The following is a 22,391-nucleotide window of genomic DNA, read 5'->3' as shown; positions in this document are numbered from 1 at the left end:
TACTTACAGAGAGAAACAAATAATCATTCACTAAATAACATAATTAAAATAGAGAAATGCAAACTAATACACAAAATGAAATTTTACCGAAATAAAACAAGTACTACAATAGACATAAATCAAGATATACATGAACACTACACTAGACAACACAACAATTTTCACATTGAACACAATAGAAAGAAGAGTTTGAGAGAAAATATCATATGGAGTGCTAGCAAAATACATAACGAATTGCCAAACGATATTAACACACTTTCGGCGGATAGGATTTCGGGCTAACTTGGACCCGTAGCGGGGTTTTTACAACGGCGCGAATGCGCGAGCATGGCATGAAAGCACAGTCTTTTACGTGCAATACTTACTGCCTAAACTCATACGCAGTAGTAAATAAGATAATAATATTAAGTTTTTATGTGGTAAAACTATCAATACTGAAGGTAAAATATTTGCAAATTAAGTTAAAAAATGTAATTAATTCTTGATGAAATAGACATAACTCTATTCCGGTTAGTACGAAACAAGTCATCATTGTCACTATCACTATCACTATCAAAGTCATAAAGATTTCCAATATTTTGATACTTCAGATAAATTGTCAGCATATACTTCACTATCGCAATCAGAATCCATGATAAATAATAATTGATTCAAAAAATGCAAAAATTTAGAATAAAATGTTGAAACGTTTGGTGACAAAAGACTTCAAAATAAAATGTTTAATAATATAATATATATATATATATATATATATATATTAAATATATTAAATATATATATAATATATATTTGAGGATTTATTTAGGTAATAGGAAGTAACAGGTTATTAATACATTTAATTCCTTGATTCTTTAAAATAGAAGAAAATTGGATAATAAAATACGAGAAATTCATTCGTACATTTTCATTACCTGTAATCCAAGCACAATGGAAAACATTGCAAAAAATTCGTCATTCAACAGTAAATTAATGAATTAGTTTTATTACTCGTCGGATACTGTATTTGATAAAATTACCTGTGCTTACCAGGTACGTTACTGTTGCTTACCAGGTAATTAGACAAAGTAATTCCATTCTCAATTATGTATATCACTTATAATCATACTATATACATCTAGAGTTTACGTTGAAAATTATATGTTTACGTTGAGAATACGTATATACATCAAAAATAATTTTAAAGAATAAATTATAATTTTATTATAGTTTTATAATAATATAAAACTAGCGTTGCAACCCCTCATAGTAAGAAATTTCGTTCGCTCTTCGCATCTAGCGTGTCCGACCGAGTACCCGAAAATACCCGCACCCGCAGTTGAATGACAATCCTAAATCGAGTACCAGTACCCGTACCGCCGAAAGTGTGTTAAGATGACCAATGATGACGATAAATAAAAGAAAAATAAAGAAATACTACAAGGAAATTGAAGACAAAAAAGACGTAAGAGTTATATATAAAGATATTTAATTATAATAGATATTATTAATGAAATAGTCAAATGAAATGTATATATAAAATATAAAAACTGTTTTTCATAATCTCTCATACCAGGCACCTCTGTCTGACTGAGATATGAAAATAATGTATATATATAAATAAAATATTGTTCTTATTCATGAACAATAGAATTATGTGATGATTTACCAAGCATTTCTTCGTAAGAAATTGAAATGCATATTATACTCCCATGCTTTCTCAATGTTGGTAGGTTTTTAAAGAGATATCCAACTAACCACCCTTTGATTGTTATTATTATTAGTTGGATATATATAATATCTTTACTCTTAATTACGCGTGACAATTTAAGGAGCCTAACTGATTTTGAAAAGTCTAAATTTTATTGCCGAAGTTGGGCATCATGTAGACACGGACCAAACCGAAGTCGATGTTGCTAAAAATTCAATTGTAAGAAATCTAGAAATGTAAGAATAAAATCATATTTTATTGACATGGATATTTTTTAATGCCATTTCACCGAAACAATAACAAGTTCTTGTTCTTACTCATGTAAGACGAAAACATACGTTTGGTTATATTACAAAAATACCTTCATTCATTAAATTGTCGTGGAGTGAAAATTTTCGGAAATACGGGGCAAAATGTGCAAACACTGAAAATTCATTCTTTTTGAGAAAGGAGCATCCGATTCAAATGATTCAAACATTTTACTTGTGAGTGATTACAATTTTGAGCAAAGCATGTTCTGCGGTTTCGGAGTTTCAGGAAAAATGTTAAAAATTGACATTTGGTGATCTGATGGTGATTATTGATTATTGATTATTGATTCATATACACGTAGAAAATTGATACACAGATGACAGATAGACTGGTGGGACATGTAGACAAGTGAACAGGTAAACAGGTAGACAAATAGGAAGACAAACAGATAGGTAGAGAAGTAGACAGGTAGAAATGTGATGTAAACGAGTGGACAGATACAAAAGTAGACATGTGACAATTTTGACAGGTAGACGCTTGAACTAGAATGTTACATATGTAGATAATGTACAATTGAATATTTGTTGATTAAATCGATTATTTACACATATCAGGAAGTTTATGCAACTTGTCCAGGGAGAATTCCACTTGCACATAGTCGTCCCGTTTAAAACCCCTCATGTTTTAAAAAATATGTATTTGTATAGTATGTTTGGAAACAGTTTTGATGGATTATCAAGTAAAGAAATGTTTTAGACAAAAATGTAAATTACTGGTACTGAAAGTTCCAACAATTTGACTTAAGACACGATGCCATGTACTACTAGTTTACTTTTTGTTCTCCACTCGTTTCCCTTACGTTAAATGCAGAACAATTGTCGAATATTTTTTCGTTATTAAGAAGCAAATAAGCAGTTAGTAAGAATACAAGAAACCACTTTCATTAAATTTAGAGTGTGTGTATCCATCTAAAGGGCGATATCCCTATTTCATTTATGCGTTGGTTTCAAACACAAAGTGCTCTGACTGGTGTAGGTCACGCGAATCGTGCGTAGATAAACACGTGTTGTCTCGGCTCATAATTCCATCTGTCACCCCGAATGATCCGCCGTTTGTCTTTTCGTTATTTGAACAAGTTGACGTACTCGTACTCTCCAAGTCGTACTCCAATATTAAGGGAGTCCTTGCTGTACATGGGAAAACAACAACATTGTTTTCAGAATTTATATATTCTAGAAATTAATAATCATAATGATCGTTTCACAGAAAAAGTCCAAGTTGTAATTTTTCGTAGACTGAAAAGTACTATAACTAGTATAACGACATCTTGCCTTAAGGCAAATTTGCTGGAACTTGCCGTATTGTAATTTTAATACATTTTTTTTGAAAATTTCGAATTTTTCTAACATTTTTATTAATTTTGAATTTTTTTTATAAATTTTTGAAAATCGACCACTCCAATTTGAATCATTCAAATCAGACGCTCCGTTTTCTCAAAAATTTTGTGCATTTGAAATCGTCCACGAAAATCATTCACACATACATACATACATATATACTACACACACACATACACACCCTTACATACATAGGGGGAAGTCCCCAAGTGGCGGATACCTAAAATTATTTATAAATAAATCAAATAATAATTTACGAAATGTTTATTAAATTATGACTTACGTTAGATAATAAAGTTAGAAATCAAACTAAATTAACAAAACCGCAATCTTAGCTAAAAATAATTAATACTATCAATCAAACTTTGCTATCAAAAAATATGATTTTAAACAGTGGCACCTAGTACCGGACATTTCAAAATAACCTGCATTGATCACATATGTAGCCATCTCCACACTCTGGAATGTAGACATGTGTGTCTTTGACGAACATTCTTAGATACAGCAAACAAAAGTCACTATTCATCCACCCTTTTGGCTGGGCCTTACTGATGCTCTCAGCTGGTGCATTCACAATAAGCTTTTCTTAAAACCTTCACCTACTAAAATTGGTTAAAAGATTTAATGATATTCTACCATTTTACGGATAACAATCAAGTATAACTTTTATCTTTGCATACCACTCAAATGTAAATGCATAATTATACTAGAATTACTTAATTGAGTGATGATATTAAGGTGATGCCGTGATTTTGCGACTTAAACAGCAAAGGGTTGCTACCGCCATGGCCGTGTGCGTCACAGTTGAGTCTTGGCGCGTGATCTTGCACCTGTGAGTCCCCCGCGCCCCTTTCACTTGTATTTTTCTTAAATAATACGTGTTAAATAGAGTGTCCGGTCCTTGGTGCCGTCTGGCGTTACTGGACTTCCCCCTACATTCATTTATTCTAACAATAAGGTATAACAAAATGTTCGGAAACCTTTGAAACGTAAAGATGCAAAAATTTAAACAGGGTAAATTTAAACCTGATTTGTCGGTTATTCTTTGGGAAATTAATAATGAGGAGACGATGCATTTTTTTAACAATAAAATCTTTTAATTTGAAGTTTATGGACAAATAGTTGTTTTGATAAAAAACTGTCTTTAAAGACTATGTAAGATAATGAAGGGTTGATTTGACATTATTTTAAATACTAAATTCTTTTAACTTGAAAATTTTTCAAACTAAATCAAAATATAAACTTTTAATCTAGATTCTTTTCACGCTCTCTCAAATATCTGTTTCATATTCGATAAAAATAAATCATTTTATCATTTATTTTACTTCTGCAAATTTGCGCCTCCATATACATATTTCGGTGCACTTGTATTTTGTGGTGGATTTGGGTTGTCGTTGCGCACATGTGCGGCACGAGGCACACGCACCACGCACTCGAGCACGTGACTGATCACATAAACTTTATGAAGTTCTTGTCGTATGAGCAATACAAGTCAAGAGACGATTCAACTACGAGGTACGAGCTGATGCACTTATGTGATTAAAATCTGATTTGGTATTGTGCGAAATCACCATTTTAATTTATATATACTAGATGATCCGACAGAAGTTGTCATGTACCGACGTCTACAATTCAAAAGTTCTAAATTTTGTAATATCCTATCCTATACTTTTTAATATCCTATTTGATGTCCTGCTTTTGTGATTCATTTATGGTTTTAGCATAAGCAGTATAAGGAATTCAGAAAAAATTAATTTAGTATCTTCGGTGAAAAAACAATATCACACTTGATTTTACCACACAACATAATTGCTTCAATATTTTAGTCTATAATTTTCATAATCTAGTACGATATATTAGTTGCTTTTTGGCAATTATAATTTCTAAAGTACATTTTTCTTACTAATAATTTAATAAACATTATTGTTTATGCTCAAATCTTAGATGAATTAATTTGTTAAATCTAGTTCATATGAGCACTCTTTTATCTAATAATAAGATCAACTTGCTAAATAGTCCATATCCAATGCCAGACAAATGAATTTTTGCCATATAAAACAAAATTCTGAATCATTTTTTTAATATGTAGAAATTTTTTCTTTGAATTGTTAAATAATTTAGTAAAGTAAACTAAAATGCGACGTGCATAAGTTTAAAAACTAATGTATTTGCAATTTTGGTTTTATTGCGTTATTTATTAAACTGAATTAAATAATTTCATCTGCCAAACATATATTGTTGACTGTATCTCATATAATTTTAATTTCTGGCACATCTCCGCTGCTTTTCGGCAATAATAGTGTAGACGTTACATTTTTCCTGTATATTTTATTCTCATAAGGCTCATAATTTTAGCTAAATTCAAATTTCTAATGAATTGACATTTCTAGCAGATGACAGTTCAAATGTAATTTATAAAAAAAGCTTTAGTGCTAAAAGAAAAAAATAAATCCGTTACAAAATAAATTTTATTTTGTTTTTTTTTTTATTTAACTTATTTATATTATATCAACACTCAATGCACACACACACACACACACACATATATATATATATATATATATATATATATATATATACACCTAAGTCTGTTTTTACACGGTAGATTGGTTCCAGAAGAAGCCGTGTAAAAAAAGCGTGTAAAAAAAGACATTGATCTTATACAAAAATGGGTGATTTATTCCTAATCTCTAAACCCTATTAAAATTAGTGAAAAACAAGAATTTTTAAGAACAAGAATTCATGTTTATTTTATTAAATCAAATATATAATTCTGATACTATCGATGGTTTCAGACTTTTTTCTTTCATTAATACTTTTTTGTGATATGAACATACTTTGCAAAAATTAAATTTGACAAAAAAAATTTAAGTACATAAAATTTCAAATCGTGCTAAATGGAATAAAATCGTGTAAAAAAAATTAAAATATTCAATTTTCAAACCGTGTTATATCAAAACCGTGTACAAAAAGACCGTGTAAAAACAGACTTGTGTATATATGTATGTAACAGGTGCATATATGTATGTATAAGGTGTCCCAGAACTTAACGTCAAGCCAAAACAGGGTTATATTATTGACCTGTTCTGGAATAATTTAGAAAAAAAAATATTTCAAGTTGTTTAAAAATTATGAACTTTCAAGTGCTTTGGTAAAAATGTGATAATTTTTTGGTCATTGTGATTAAGTTTATTAACTTCGTTTATTTAAGCTTTGGGTTCGTAATTGTAAGTAACATTTTTGAGACCACAGTCTAAAATAATGACCCGATTGCCTAAAGTTTTCAAGAATTAAAATTGTGTCTTTATTTTCGACTGTGACTTATAACTGTTATTCACGATTACGAATCCAGAGCTTAAATGAACAAAATTATTAAAAAATAACCACAATGAAGACAAAATGTCATGTTTAACCAAAGCTCTGTTGCACCCAAAAGCTTATAATTTTCAAACTACGTGAGTTTTTTATATATTTTTTTTCATTATAGTTTTAATCAATACTATGACCCCATTTTGGCTTGACGTTGAGTTCTGGAATACTTTGTATATGTAAGGTATTAAAATGTTTTGTGAATGTCAGAATTTATTTATTTGTTTATGCGTTTATGCATATTTTATACACGTACATACGAGGTCTGTTCAAAAAGTACCCGGAATTTTCGTTTTTTCAAAAAAATATTTATTTATTCGTCTACATTAATGTGGTCCCCTTCAAAGTAGTCCCCCCCAGATATAATACACTTATGCCAGCGTTTTTTCCAATTTTCGAAGCACCCTTGATATTCACTTTTTGATATGTCCTTGAGCACTCTCAGCGATTTTCTTCAATCGAGGAAAACCGCCGTCCTTTCATGGGTCTCTTCAACTTTGGGAATAGGAAAAAGTCACACGGAGCCATATCTGGTGAATTTTTGCACTTTGCAACACTTTATTTCATTTTTTACGCAAAATTTAATACAAATTCTTTGACTTTTCAATTCTTCCATTGTAAAAATCGCCGAGCTCAGAAAAACACGTCGAACCTTAGCGACTACCACAGACAAAGTAAACAGTGAATATAGCTGAAAAATTTCATCATACTTTAGGGGCATGTATACCAACACAATAAAAAAAAAATTTTGACAATCAGACACTCCAGACCCGCGAAATTTAATTATTAGTAATTCCGGGCACTTTTTGAACACACCTCGTATGTCTAAATATGTACAATTTCACAAATATTTTCATAAATAGAAAATCTAAGCTGACAGATTTTTTCATTTTTTCTTTGGCTCGTGCTCAAAAAATCTTTCCCGTATTAAAACTTTCTCTTAAATACATTTCTCTTGGCAGTACGAAAAATGATTGAAATTATTTAAGTGGAAGGGTAGAAGTGGGATTCACTTGTTCTCGGACCTATATCCATCCCTCGTGCGGGGTGTTTTGGATGCATGACAGTATGGATGATTAACTGTGTGAGCCACGTGATCTACGTCCCTCGGGGTTGGTGTGAACCTCATATTGAAAAATACAAATAGGCCCGATTACACGCGCTTATCCGCAAGAGAGCGAGGATACGCTTCGACTTATATTATTTTCGCTTATAACTGCGACTGGCATTATTTATTCATTTATTAATTCATCAGGCTTCTACTCGGGCGTTTTGCCTTTTCTGTTTTGCTTGTTGCGTGTCGTTTGTCGTATGTCGTACGCGCCTTTGTTTGTTTGTTTTGCCTTCTTGCTGATGATGCTGACAAAGATTTGTCTGAATTTGTCAAGAGGCAATTGTAATTAAGAGAGTAATCGACTAGGTTGAATTCTATCCATGCGCGAATTTAATGAAAATCATTGAAATATAGGTCATGTCACATTCCGTATAGAACTTATTTAAGATTTTTGTATTATCAACAATGGGCGAAAGAATCCAATATTAATTTATTCTATATTCATGTTTCTAGGAATCAATTAAAAAAAATATCAAATATGTTTTCGATGATGTATATTGATGTCGAAAATAATACTTTTTTTTAGTATAAAATATAGGTCATACAACTTTGGGGGCGTCCAATAATTACGTGAGGTTTGACAAAAAAATTACGAAATATCACGTGGCGGAGGGAGAGGTATAGTAAGATATTACATGTATTTATTTTTTTTTGAAAAATAAGTCCAATAATCCTTTAAAAATTCGATCCTGTTGGACGACCCTTTTTCTTTTCGATCTTAAGATTTTGACAATGGGTAAAAATTACATGATTATCTGCAATATGATCTCAAACATATGAGAAATCATAATTCAAGACCGGAGGTATGCTACTACTATTATTATATACATTTGTCTGTCCACCTTTAACAGACTTGTAATTTCTAAAAGATAATACAATGGGTGAATCAATCTAATATTTATTATTATTAGTTTTATTATCATATTTAGAAAACAATTTGAATGAAAAATATTATGAAAATGTCTTTGACATTTTTTATATTTCTTGGATTATACTGTTGCTCTTTGTGGCGCTATTTCTGATACTTGATTCCTTCAATAACTTGTTGGGATATTAGCTAAAGTTTCGATGATTCAAATAACCTATGAAAATCTTTATCGGATATTCATGTAATCCGAACCAAATATCATGATTTTATTTGATTATAACTCTTTTGTAACGAGAGTGTTTTCCACAGGAGTGTCGCTGCTATACGGGAACAGCGTGCCACTCAGTAGCACTACTGAACGGATAGGCACAAAATAATATTTTAAGATTTTTTTATCATTATCAATAAAAATGTGTTGAAAAATTAAAATTTTCGCTTCTAATAAGCTAAAACTTACAATAAATATGATATTATCAATAGTTTAACATAGTGATGAATCTTAAAGCAAAGTCCGACACTACATGTCGTTCATGGACGACACCCGCACACATAGCACCTCATGCGGATATACACAGATAGTCGAGTGGATGTCATTCATAGACAACATTCGTAGCGAAAAGATTAATGGTAATATTAAATAAAATCAGTAAACTATACTTATGACTGAATTTCGATGGGTTGTGGTATTGTTAAATCGCAAGTAGTATGGTAGAACCTTCGACATTACAAAAAGATATTATTGTAGAATTTAATTAATAATCTTTTAGAAATGAAAAGTCTGTTAAAGCTGGACAGACAAATGTATAAAATAATGGTAGTAGCATACCCCCGGTTTTGAATTATGGTTTCTCATATGTTTCAGATCATATTGTAGATAATCATGTAATTTTTTAAATGTTATCAGTAAAGTAGGAGCGAATTCGGTTGGGATGTGGATTTTTTTCTGGTAATTTCATTATTCAATCCACATTCTTTTAAAAGAGGCAATTGAGTTAAAGGTAAAAAAATGTCAACAACATGTTTTGGGTTTTTAATCGCAATTCCCCATATGTTTTATTACCCAGTACCAGTAAATGCTCGATGTCTTACGATAAGGGAATCGGCAACTTGCCCTCTCTGGGCTCAGCTCTTAGATTCCAGAACGCCGACGCGCCTGAGTGTTTTTGATTGATGAGCGTCGTGAAGTAAACAGAAAACTTCATATTTTCGCGCTGACACGACCCCCAAAAACTCGAAGCTATAAATAATTCAGAGTTAATCTAAAAACACTTAGATTGTTTTCACATATTAATGTACGCAGGCCATCCCATAGAAACCATTTTATATATTGTGCTGTCTATTAGAAGTGATGCGGCTATTTGAGAAACTCGAGATGAATTTATTGCTGTTTGGTACCAATGCACTGTGGAAACTTTAGAAATCTCAAGGAATTGAGATTGTATTTGTTTTTAATAGACACCAAAGATTTATTCAATTTTACAATAATTTCGATTGCCACTTATAATGTTATTAAATCATGGGGAATGCGTTCTCAATGTTCAAAATGCGCGATTTAGTGAATTATTTTTGGCCAGTGCTCGGTGCCATGGCATTTTGCACTGTTGTCCATTTTGATCATGGATTTTTGTCATCTTTCAAGCAGCATCATCATCCCACTTTTATAAATTTTCTGGTTTTTATTAGCGCAAAAACGGAATCAGGTACAATTTGACACCATCATAATCATTGAATTGTTTGCCAATCAAGGAGTTTTGTTATCATCGAAACAAAAAGTAATCAGAAGGTGCAAAGTCAGAACTGTATGGTGTATATGGTAAAAATGTCTACCCAAGTTCCAATAACTTTTGCCGAATAGCCAAAGATATGTGATGCCTATAATAAAATAATTCACTGTTTTGTTTTGATTGCGTTTTTTAATTTTCTTAGTTCATCAAGGTATACATCAGAATTGATCGTTCGGTTGGGTAGTAAGATTAAAAGTCTACAATTGTTTTGTAACCAATTTCAACTGGACGACCAGAGCGTTTTTATCTTTGAGTGAAAAATCATCAGAACGAGCCATTTGTTACTCAGCCGTTTTTTAAGGCTTTGACACCATAAACAGCTCATAATTTTTGTGTGATTTTTTCCCTTTTCGAGTCGAATTCATGCAGAAATTATCATCTCATCATCTAAATTCTCTCGTTTATTATCCGCTATGATCGTAATAGTGAAATATTTGTAATCTTAATACAGTAATCACAATCAGATTGCATCGGGCGATAACGTCGGGTCAATTGATATTTTATCGTGTGTTGGAAACAAGATACTTGCGCGGGGCAAACCTTCCCACAAACGCGCTTTGCTGCTGCGAAGCAATGTCAAACTGTGTAGCTGAAAATAATGGAATCTTTAATAAAAGGTAATATTTATTATTATCAGCATAATGCAACTAACTCATTGTTCGGATAGTTTTGAAATGTGGTGCTGGAGACGAATGGAGAAAATAAAGTGAACAGATAAAATAACAAATGAAGAAGAACTGAGGAAGATGGTTGAAGAAAAAACTTTACTGAGTATGATCTTGAATAGAAAAGGAAACTGGAATGTATCCATTCTGCAAAAAAAATGTCCTCTACATGATCTGGTCAGAGGTAAAATTGAAGGATTTAAGGACCAGGAAGAAGAAGAATGCGTATGATTGATGACCTACGCGAATAGAGAAAATACAGGGAACTAAAAGACGAAACACAGAACCAGAAAGCACGTAAGCAAAAGTTTGGAAAGGAAAACGTTAAATGAATGTAATAGCAATAATAAACAAGGGAGGAAAAAATGAATTATTGATATTGTGGCGCTGGCACACCATGGACCTGCCTTCGGACAAACTACCATTTATTATTATTATATATGCAATTATTGATTATTGCTATAAGGTCGATAGCAATTGGTGTTTATTTATTCAATCAAAAGTATACAAAATTAAGTTTTTAAGTACTTTTATTTTTATTAAATTATTATAGTTTTAAATATTTCTATTCAAGATAAGTTATATTTATATTATACCTTTTTCCAACATCAAAGGGTTGTTTAGTCCCGACAGTTTCGCAAGCGCTCTCTCTATCGATAGGAAGATTCGTATCATAATTGTTATGAGACTTTTGTATTACGCTCACTTTTACAGTCATTGAAATTACTTTCGCAAACGAGGGGTAGGTAATTGAAAAATGATATAAGGCCTGTTGAACTGATAATCTCATCATACAACGAATAGAAAAATACGAACTAGTGAAAGATTTTGTTATTCCCATGAATTGCTGATATTATTCAAACTAATATTGGTAACCAATTTTATGCAACCTACATTTCTATTTTTATCGAATATGCAATTGGCAAATATGTTATATTTTTCTAACTATACATTTTTTCGCATTAGTATAAAATTCTGTTCAATTTTCTTCATTTTTAAGTTATTGTTAGTAAAAATAAGCATTTGCGCCAGACGGTCATTCATAACGTATTGTTTCATATAAGCATACCTACATATGAAACCTTCATATAAGTATACATCATTTTCAGATATTTGATGGGTAGATGTAAATTTATTATCGAGTAATTGCGAAAATGTATTTTGACCTATGGCAAGCCGGAACATAAGATCTAAATCAGGGACAAATTTTCTTTTTAGGATAACCCGGGACACAAGGTGGAAATCCGGGACTATCCGGGTTAAACTGGGACTTAATTATATTAAAGTTTCAAAAGTTTTAAGATTGTGTCAAAACATAATTAAAACAATAAATATGACCTTGGGTTTCAATTAATTTTTTTTTTTTTTTTTTTTAACTCGTTTTATTTAGCAATCAGAAATACATAAAGATTCCTATTCCTAACATTGTCATTTTAGCTCATAGGGTTTCAATTAATGTCTCATATTTCTTTATTCAACGGTAACTTCCAGCAATTGAATTGAAGGTGCAATGCCATACACAAGTCGTGTCTCATTCAAGATGTACTCTGAAAGAGACGCAAACTGCTGTTTTGGGTGATTACTTTGCCCTATAACTTCCTATGGTGCATTTAGCGTTATTAGGAAAGCGTGAGCTTCGGATAGCGCGAGCTTTCGGACAGCATGATGCGTAATTGTTTAAATTCGCGTATGGATATGTTGGTTCCGTGTCAAGTAGTCGGAATCCGCTACCCATTCTCGTGTATGACATGCATTCGGTTCGTTAGGGCAATACGCGCGCACGTATCCCGAGGGACTCGCGGAGAACTATGTGAACAAGTGCAACCGTATTCTCTCACAGAGAACAACGCTTTAATGCGTCAGAATGCGAAATGTTGAATACGACATTTTAGAGATTGCAAGGGACTAACACTTTTTACGACCGTTTTCCCATCTATTGACCGTTATCAACTTATTTAATGGGAAACTATGAGTAGTAACTGCATTTTGGTACTAATTTCCATAATATCACTTCTTGTTTATTAAAATAACGTAAATATGACTTGATATATTATTTACTCAAATGAATCAAAATATAGATAAATAATAATTAAAGACATTATGTTAATAATTATGAATTTATGGAAATTTGTTATACAATAGCATCATAGAAATATAAATTGCTGGGCGTGAATGGCACGTATATAAAGCAACAGATATTCTAGCTTTTTTACTAAATAGAAAAAATCAAAAATAAAATTATATCAAACTACTATAAAAACACAAACAAAACATATGCTCATACTCATACTCAGCCATCGTATCACGCACACATCTTTGCCTGAACGCACACATCTTTGTCTTTACGAATACGGTTAGACAGACGAAAAACAAACAAAACAAAAGTGAAAGAAGACTTGAATCGTTTCAGTGTTCTTTGCTCGAACATTTCTGAATATGTCACCCGTGTCCCTCCACGAAAACAATCAGAAAGTAAACGGAAGTACGACCACCGCCGGTTGCCGGAATAATCCGGAATAAGGGAATTTAAGGCGTGTCGGCAATTGTGTCACAGTTCCCCGTCCAATGCGCACAGTGGAAAGCTCTCGTATCGCCTGTTCATTGGCGTCGGTAGCACCCTTCGCCAACCATCGCGAGCGAGCCCCGCCTCGATTCACTAGGGTTGTTTGAGCTTTTTTCATGCCTCTCGCTTTCGTTCGATGCTACATCCCTCTTACGCATCGACGACCAAACGGGGGATGCCGGAACACCTCAAACCCCGAACTAAATTTGGAAGGGCTGCTTCACTAAGGTTGCGGATACGTTATTGAATTAATTTTATCATTTGATTCCGATTCAAGCAACCATTCGCATCGGACAGCGCGCAACGTGCAGCGATCGGCGTGCTTATGGTGACGGTCAGTCAGTGTAACCCAACAAAGGTTTGCCAAGTGTCATAGTGTTACCGGATGAGACCTACTGGTACCTACGTGGTCGTTAATGATTTCTTAAACGACTTTAATTTGTGCCGATACGAAAATTTTCAGTGAAAATTTTTAATTTAAATTACAGTGCAGTGAATTTGACAATGATAAATGCGTAGTTTACGTGGTGTATTTTCGCTTGAAACAGTAAAGCTTCGTATCCGAAAAGCATGGACTACTCGTACCTGAACCAGGCCGGCTTCGACACGTCAGGATGCCTACAAGGACCCGCGCCAGGTATGGTAGATATGACGAGCCTGGGAGGCATGCCGTGCACGTACGGAGACCTATCGTCGTGCAGTCAAATGTCTCAGGCTGCTTACCGATATACCGCGAGTATGGCGGCGTCCAGGAGCGTCGGCTATGGTTCAGGTACGGCCGGACATCACACCGGCGTCAGTTCCGCCGGTCCCTGCTCCGCAATGAGCGTGCGGCCGCATCCGCAGGACGTACGGGCGGCTATGTTCCCTGCTTCCATGGGACTTCAAAGTAAGGATTTTTTCAAAATTTACTAAATCACTGTCTATTTGCGCAATGTTTAACGACTGAAAATAACTGATAATGGTTCAGTCTGATTTTTGCGCATTTATGTAATATTTTAAGTGTTAATAAAAAGAGTACACATACCATTGTCTTCGTCTTCATTATTTTGGGTTATATTGTTTAGAACATTGTATCTTCGTATCGAAAATAGGCAGCTAAGGCATTAGACCAATATATTCAATCAAAAAAATTTAATTCGAACATTCCAGATATTTTTAAATTTAACGGCAACTTATATGAGTTAAAAGTGATATGTGATTTTTATCTTTCATTCGTTTTTGTTTACAATGAAATTTGTATATCACTGTACATGTATTTGAATTTTTTATATAATTTTACTGGAATCCACACACGATTTATTATTTATTTATATCCTTATATATATTATTATATATATAAGGATCATCAAAGATCTCAGACACTATTTTCTTCTAGACATTAAATATTATTGAAATATATATTTCCGACTTTTTGTCTCAGCTTCTTGTGGGTTGTCGACATATATCATAATCCGCATTTATGGTAGGCACACGCATCATATAACCAAGAAGATATTACATTACCATTAATATCAATTGAATTGCGTTCTTTCTATGACATTTATGAAAGGAAAATAAGCGTTTGTATTGACTAGGAAAATATGGAGTCATATAAGAAATATTAACTCGGGATCGGCGTTTTGGCTTCTTTTCTCTATATTTACCCCATTAATATAAAATACTATATTTATATTGAATTGAACTGTTATAGTTGTCTGATTAGACAAAAATAATTATAAAACATACTTGCTTATTAGAATGATCAATAACTATGTTGAAAATATATACACATATATACACGATTTTGTTCATAGATTACGTTTTTCATATTTTGTTGTTTCAAATTTTTTCTATAGAAATTTTGGACATCCTATTATTTTCCTTCTTGAAAAATTATTTATAATATATAACACAGATACATACTTTCACAACATTGATTTCAAAAAATAAAGCTTTTCTATCTCAAATATAACTTATTTGTGAAAAACTATGCCTTGGAAATGTTTCACATATTTTTGCATAAATTTCTAAATAAAGTTAACTTTAAAACATTCTTTTTTCATGCATATTTTCAAAAACAATAAGTTAAAAAAATAATATTTTATATTTGAAACATAATTTTACAAATACTACAGGAAAAAATCTTGATAATTTAATATGATAAATAAGCAATAATAAATAAGCACTAATATCTAATTAGAGCTTTCTTTGTGTTAAACTTTCAATTAAATATTTTTTACACTTTGCTAATTTACGTTTGTTTATTCAACATAATCTAAAAATTTTACTTATTGACATATGTTTATGTGTATATCTTTATGCATGTGCATATATGCGGGTTTTTATATATTTTTTCAGTGAATATATATGTATATATTTATGTATATATATATATATATATATATATATATATATATATATATAACGGTGTCCAAAACACTATTACATAATATCAACAAAAAAGTTGAAACTAGATAACAAACGTCAAACGTCGAGAGCTTTTAATATTTCAATTCGCGACATTTGGATGCAATGTAAAGTGCATTTATTTTTTTTTTCGTTGAATATTTTCACAGCGGTCTGGAAAACATAGACGATATTGAATAAATTATTATTAGTAACAAGTTTCATTTTTATTAATTAAAAATAGTTGTTTAATAGAAAATATTAATTAATTATACTTGTGTCATGTAGTTAACACCTTTTTTAAATCGATTTTAAAATTTGATATATTTAAGAATTTTAAAATATAGGTGCTAATACGATATACTGAACTATTTATATTATTTATATATATATATATATATATATTATATATATGTGTGTGTATTATGATTTAATTTTTCTGAACTAAGAGTCCTCGTTTTTTTAAAAAAATATTTATTTCATTTTTCATTTATAAATCTTATCTAAACATCCTTTGTTGATGACGTAAAATATAAAATCGAAACGTTTTGTATATTAAGGATTATTATTTGACTTATTATTTAATGTATCGCTTCAGAAGATATTAATTTAATTAAATGCATTTTTTAAGAATTGTTTTTGGTTATACTTATATGGTACTTTGTTTGAAATGACTAATTGTTAGACAATATTTCAAAGCACAGTTTCTTATTGCCGCTGAATTCTAAATAATTCTAAAAATATATAAAAATTTTCAGATAAATAAGATCATTTCTTTACAATGTTAGCTATCCAGAAAAACTTAAACATATGTTTTACAAAATTACAAAATCAACCTAATCAAATTGTTTACAAAATAACAAAATTACGAAATTTTATTAAATATTTTTTTTATGACTTGTTGTTAGCTTACGCTTGTAAATATTCGAAGAAATGGAAGATAACAGTAATAGATTTTTACTAAAGCTGAATGAATTTTGAAAAATATTTTTCGTATGATTATTTTCATCAAAATAATCAAAAATGTGGAACAGCTTATGACGATTAAATTGATTGCTGCGTTTTTATTATTGCTATGCGACCTCTAGAAATATTCGTTTTATGAAAATATATAGTGAAAATTGTAGAATCACTTTTTATTATTCGTATTAGTTGTTTTTATTAAGTACTAATTCAAATTGAAATATTTAGTTTTATTCTCAGACAGAATTTTATTTTATGAAATTAATTTTTTTATAAATTTCTATCATTATTGTTTTTTTTATTTATATGTATACATTATTTTCATATCTCAGACAGATAGAAGTGCCCGGTATGAGAGATTATGAAAACAGTTTTCATATATACATATTCTATATATACATTTCATTAATATAATATCTATTATAATTAAAATATCTCCATCTTTATATAACTCTTCAGTCTTTTTTGTCTTCAATTTCCTTAATTAATTAATTTATAATTTAATTTAATTTAAGGTTAATTATTTCAAGTTAATCGCTTTCTAGAACGATTGAAATAATCGCCAAATTCTTGTCCATTTTTTTGAAGGTATGCCAAAATGTTCAGAAACCTCTGAAACGTAAAGATATATAAAAATTTTTGTTTTCGATTTTTTTTGCGATTATTATAACTAATCCTACGGGAAACTAATTAACGGAATCACTTACCACTTTATATTACTCCTTTCCGTTGTGTTTGATAAATCTATACTAAATTCAGTTAGAATATATAGTTTTATCGTTAGACAGAGTTTAACTTTATGGTTAGCATAAAGATAATTTGAACTAATTTCAATGATTTCGGATGGATTATTTCAATTTCTAGAACGATTAAATTAATCGCAGCATTCTGCGCATCGTCCGCCAGATCCTTTGAAATCGCACAATCGTGCATTATTACCCATAGTGTCGGTTTGAATAGGTTTAGTAGGTGTTTAAGTTGCGGCACTGAACCTGTTGCATAAATCATCAAATGAGGTGAATATTAAACTTGATAACAGCCATATCATAGATCTATGATTTCATCAAACCGCCGTGAAATTTATATGAAATAGTAAAATACAGTTTCAGTTTCACTCATTCATCGAAAGATGCACGACAAATTTTATTGATAATCAGAAATATGATTTCTTTATACCGCAGTGTAATTAGAAATGAAATCATAAAATATCGTTTTACTTAGTCATCTAAAACTGCACGACAAATTATATTGATAACGTTTGTAAGTTCAATTTGTAAGTTTTTTTTCACCATTTTTTGTGCTAGGAGAGTTAGTAGATTTTTAATTCGAAAAAAACAAGCAAACATTTTGAGATATTTATTTCGAAGATATTTTTTTTTGTTTAAATACAATATCTTCATGAGTATGTTGAATCCGTTTTAGTATTATTTTTTGTTTATCTTAAGTAATTGAAATAAATGTTTCTTGTTTTTAGCTCATCAAATACTTAAATATCTCGTAATTTTAAAATAAAAGGTAGTAATTTTAAAATATATGTAGTGAACTTAAAATAATATAAATACCTATACATATACATATATGGGGTAGACCGGGGCTTAAAGGTCTCCGGGTAGAAAAATCCATCACCATTATCTCAAATATAAGTAGAGTATAAAATATTTTAACCATAAACGACTATGTATCGATATTCAAAACTAAAATTCTTTTCTCTTAATAGGTTTTTTGGTTTTGAGCTCTTTAACTTATTGTTGGTGTATTAAATATTTGAATATAATTTTGAAGTATACGTTATTTAATTTTTTTTGTAAAATGTATTGTTATTTTTAACTTAGATTTAACATTTTTTTCATATAACCTCTATAAAAGCTTACATGTGGGTGAGGTGAAAAAGAAACACCTAAACCTTCACACTGGCAAAGATAAAAACAGTAAGAAAATAGAAAATAATGAAGTATATTAAGCTAAAAAAGCTATTTTGCGAGAGATAAATTAAATTAATAATTATTCCAACTCTGTTGATAAATATTTCTCACGAAATACCAGATCAAGGTTATATACGGTGTAATCTTTATGAAACGTGCTCATGAAATATTTATATCGCATTGGTTGAATAATTTAGCTCATTTCAATCCTTTTATAATAATTTTTTGGATTTGAGCTTTTTGCCCCCTGGCTGTCCCATTTTATCTAGCCTATTGGGTAAAAAGTGACAGGTAACAAATTTTTAGGAAATATCCAAAAAACATTATTAGGAATTAATTGGGAATTTAACTGAATATATTTCTATAGTTGTTTGTTTGTTACGTGTATTTGTTGTGATGTAGTTCATTTGATTTGGTATAATTACTGACAGTAAAATTGGATCTTTGTACCCCGCCCTACCCTAAATTTGTATATAATCTTCAAAATATGAAAACATTAATATATTTAATCTAATTGCTATTAATGTAATTTCTTGATAAATATACTCTAAATCTGTATTTAATGAAATATTAAGATTTGTTTTGATAGAGATGCAAAGACTAATTCCAAATATTATTTAAAATGTCCAATCTTCTGAAAATGTCTCAATTTTAGAAATTAAAAGTACTGACTCAATCTATGGTTCTGAAAGTTATAGTAAACAATTTACTACTATATCTGATATTTCTCAAAGTACATAAACACGTTTTTCCTCTGTCATATGCTTAATACGACGTTCAACTTAATTCCCATACGGCAATGAAGCAGAATGTATGTTATTGTCCACGGGCGAAGTGACGATGTTCGTATTAAGCTACTAAGAACGTACGTGTGAAATTTTAAAACTGATAACCTAGATAAATGATCATCTAGACGCGACGTCTTGTTCTTGATATTATCTTGTCACCATCGGGTAGTCGGGGGGCCGTGTAGTAGGATCTTGAAGTGAGTGGGTGGGACGACAGGGATGCTCCACCGTCGTCGTTCCTCTGGCTCTTTTTTGAGGGTGGACGCCGGTCGGATCGATAGGCGTCGTACTGTGTATGTTCTACGCTCCACGACAATTCTCTCTTTCCTTCGGCTGAGATCTCGTGAGATGCGCGAGAAGATGTACAGCGACGACGCACAAAAATGAGAATCGGCCAAGTGTAACGGTCGTCGCTTTATCTTTATCTTTATCTTTATTACGATGTCATGAATCCAATTATCATATTATTTCCATACCGTATGCGGAATCAACATGAAACTGTGTTATTATCGCCGTCAAAACAGACAGTTACGCTTTAAGATTATGGGATGTCTTGAACGCGTATTATCGGAATATTATTTCTATGAAAATAGATGAGGCGATGGCATATGCGGCGTCGTCGGCATTTGCATAATGTCTTATTCAATTGTGCAGTAAATGGGACTGTGATAAACGTTCAAGTATGATACACATATTTTGTATCTAGATATTATGGATTAAGTTGGTAGACAAGATTCCGAAAAAAAGATTTATTATAATACAATACGATCAGTTAGAATGACTACTATTAAGTAATAATAATTTTATATTTTTGACGTCAGTGCAATTACTTTTTTCTTCATTATTACATTATCTAAATTTGTGTAATATGTCAGAATATAATTATTGTCTCTCATGTAAATTTCATGTAGATATATATTTTAATAAGTTGTGTTGATTCGGGTAGTAACACCAATTAAAAAAAAACTAACGAACAAAACAAGTTATTAACACTTAAATACTCTACACTATTGCAGAATTGCAAATCTAGACTATAAATAATTAGGACATTTAAGTTAAAACTACATTTATGTACAGAGTTATAGAAGACTAGGAACTTAAAGTTTTTAGACCTAAAAGTCTTTTTTCCTCAAAAAATGATTTTATAAAAATATTTTTTATTTATTATATTCTAGGTGATATGGAATGTTTCTTTTTTCATAAAACAATTAATAACAATCAAAATTTTTGTCATATGTACTTTCTATTTAATTATTTGTAAATTAAAATAATTTATCTTACGCGGTCTGCTTAATGTAGGGCGCTGACTCAATGCAATAATGGAAACTTGTTCGAATAAACATACTTTATTTTTTTGCCTTTGGACCCTATCTCAAAATCAGTATATTTAGCTAATATAATGGCTGCCACTATCGTACTCTGGCACAATCGTACCCAGTCTCCCCTATATATGTTTGTATGTGTAACTTTTTTTAACGTAAAATTGAATCGAGTGAACTAAACTAAATAATTGTATTTATTATTACTACTGTGAACAAGGTGTCGAAATGATACAAAATGTATCATAAAATGATACGAAATGTATTTTGGTGCCAAGGAAATGTTTTTGATATTTTAGAATTTTTTGAGATGTATGGATTGTTTTTTGAATATATGTGTATATATGTATGTACATATATATATATATATATATAATATATATATATATATATAATATATATATATATATATATACATAAAATATTATAGATATATCATTTATATTGTTATTCTATATTCCATCATTTTGTTTTTTCAGGTGGTCTTCCATACAAAGTGTATCCTGGGCACGACGGTGGAGCACTGACGGAAAAGCGAAAACAGAGACGCATTCGGACTACGTTTACATCGGCCCAGCTCAAGGAATTAGAACGAGCATTTCAAGAAACGCATTATCCGGACATTTACACGAGAGAAGAGATAGCCATGAAAATAGACTTGACTGAAGCGAGAGTACAGGTAAGTCAATTGTAAGACTCTATTATATTTGTCATCATTTGAAAGCGCTGAGTGGTTCACTTAGAAATTGTATATGCTTTTTTATTTCTGAGTATCATTCGATCCGCCAAGAAAAATTGTTTTTTAAATTAATTTATTATCTTGTTGACACCGCATTTCTCTATACTAAGCAGTGGTAATAGCCGCCGAGATTTCTGTCCGAGGTGTTTATTGTATTATGATCACGTGTCGTTTACTATAGTTAATGGAGTTTGCGTCCGTTTGCTGTTAAACAACTTCCGGCGAGTTCTTTTTCTGCTGTCGATCGGTAATGGCTGATATTCACCCTCCGCCTTCGAGGGCGGCTTTGGAGCCACACCTGCGTCCTGCACATTTCCCTCGCCACTGCCTTCCTCCGCGGCGCGAACAATAAAAATGGCGGCACCCACGTGACGTTGAATTAAATATAAGACGCGATAGAGGGTTGCACGAGCAACCAGATTCCGAGTGAGCGCACTCACGGTTTTAGCGGAGTGCGCCTAGTACCGGAAAATTCGAAGTCGCTCGAGAAATCCGGACAGAAGACCGCACGGCGCACTCTGAATTGCAGCGACAGAAATGTTTCGACTCCTCATATGTTTTTTTTTTTTTTTT

General features: G+C 31.3%; 2 protein-coding genes across 2 annotated transcripts in view; both read left to right on the top strand.

Moving 5' to 3' along the window:
* LOC113376378 (rapamycin-insensitive companion of mTOR-like) overlaps positions 1-21,673 on the top strand; it is a 39,063-nt gene extending 17,390 nt beyond the window's left edge. The window contains exon 16 of the mRNA XM_026616285.1: positions 21,559-21,673. The gene's annotated coding sequence lies outside the window, so the exon portion shown is untranslated. The remainder of the gene's footprint in view (positions 1-21,558) is intronic.
* LOC113376377 (paired mesoderm homeobox protein 2B-like) overlaps positions 14,270-22,391 on the top strand; it is a 12,163-nt gene continuing 4,041 nt past the window's right edge. The window contains exons 1-2 of the mRNA XM_026616284.1: positions 14,270-14,588; positions 21,559-21,758. Of these exons, the coding sequence (XP_026472069.1) occupies positions 14,270-14,588; positions 21,559-21,758 (519 nt within the window). The remainder of the gene's footprint in view (positions 14,589-21,558; positions 21,759-22,391) is intronic.

Source organism: Ctenocephalides felis, unplaced genomic scaffold (genome assembly GCF_003426905.1).
Source record: "Ctenocephalides felis isolate EL2017-DRISC unplaced genomic scaffold, ASM342690v1 CF-g0.4_SCAFFOLD_01886, whole genome shotgun sequence".
Classification (NCBI taxonomy): domain Eukaryota; kingdom Metazoa; phylum Arthropoda; class Insecta; order Siphonaptera; family Pulicidae; genus Ctenocephalides; species Ctenocephalides felis.
Note: the sequence above shows the minus strand (reverse complement) of the source record. Positions and strands in the feature narration are given on the sequence as shown.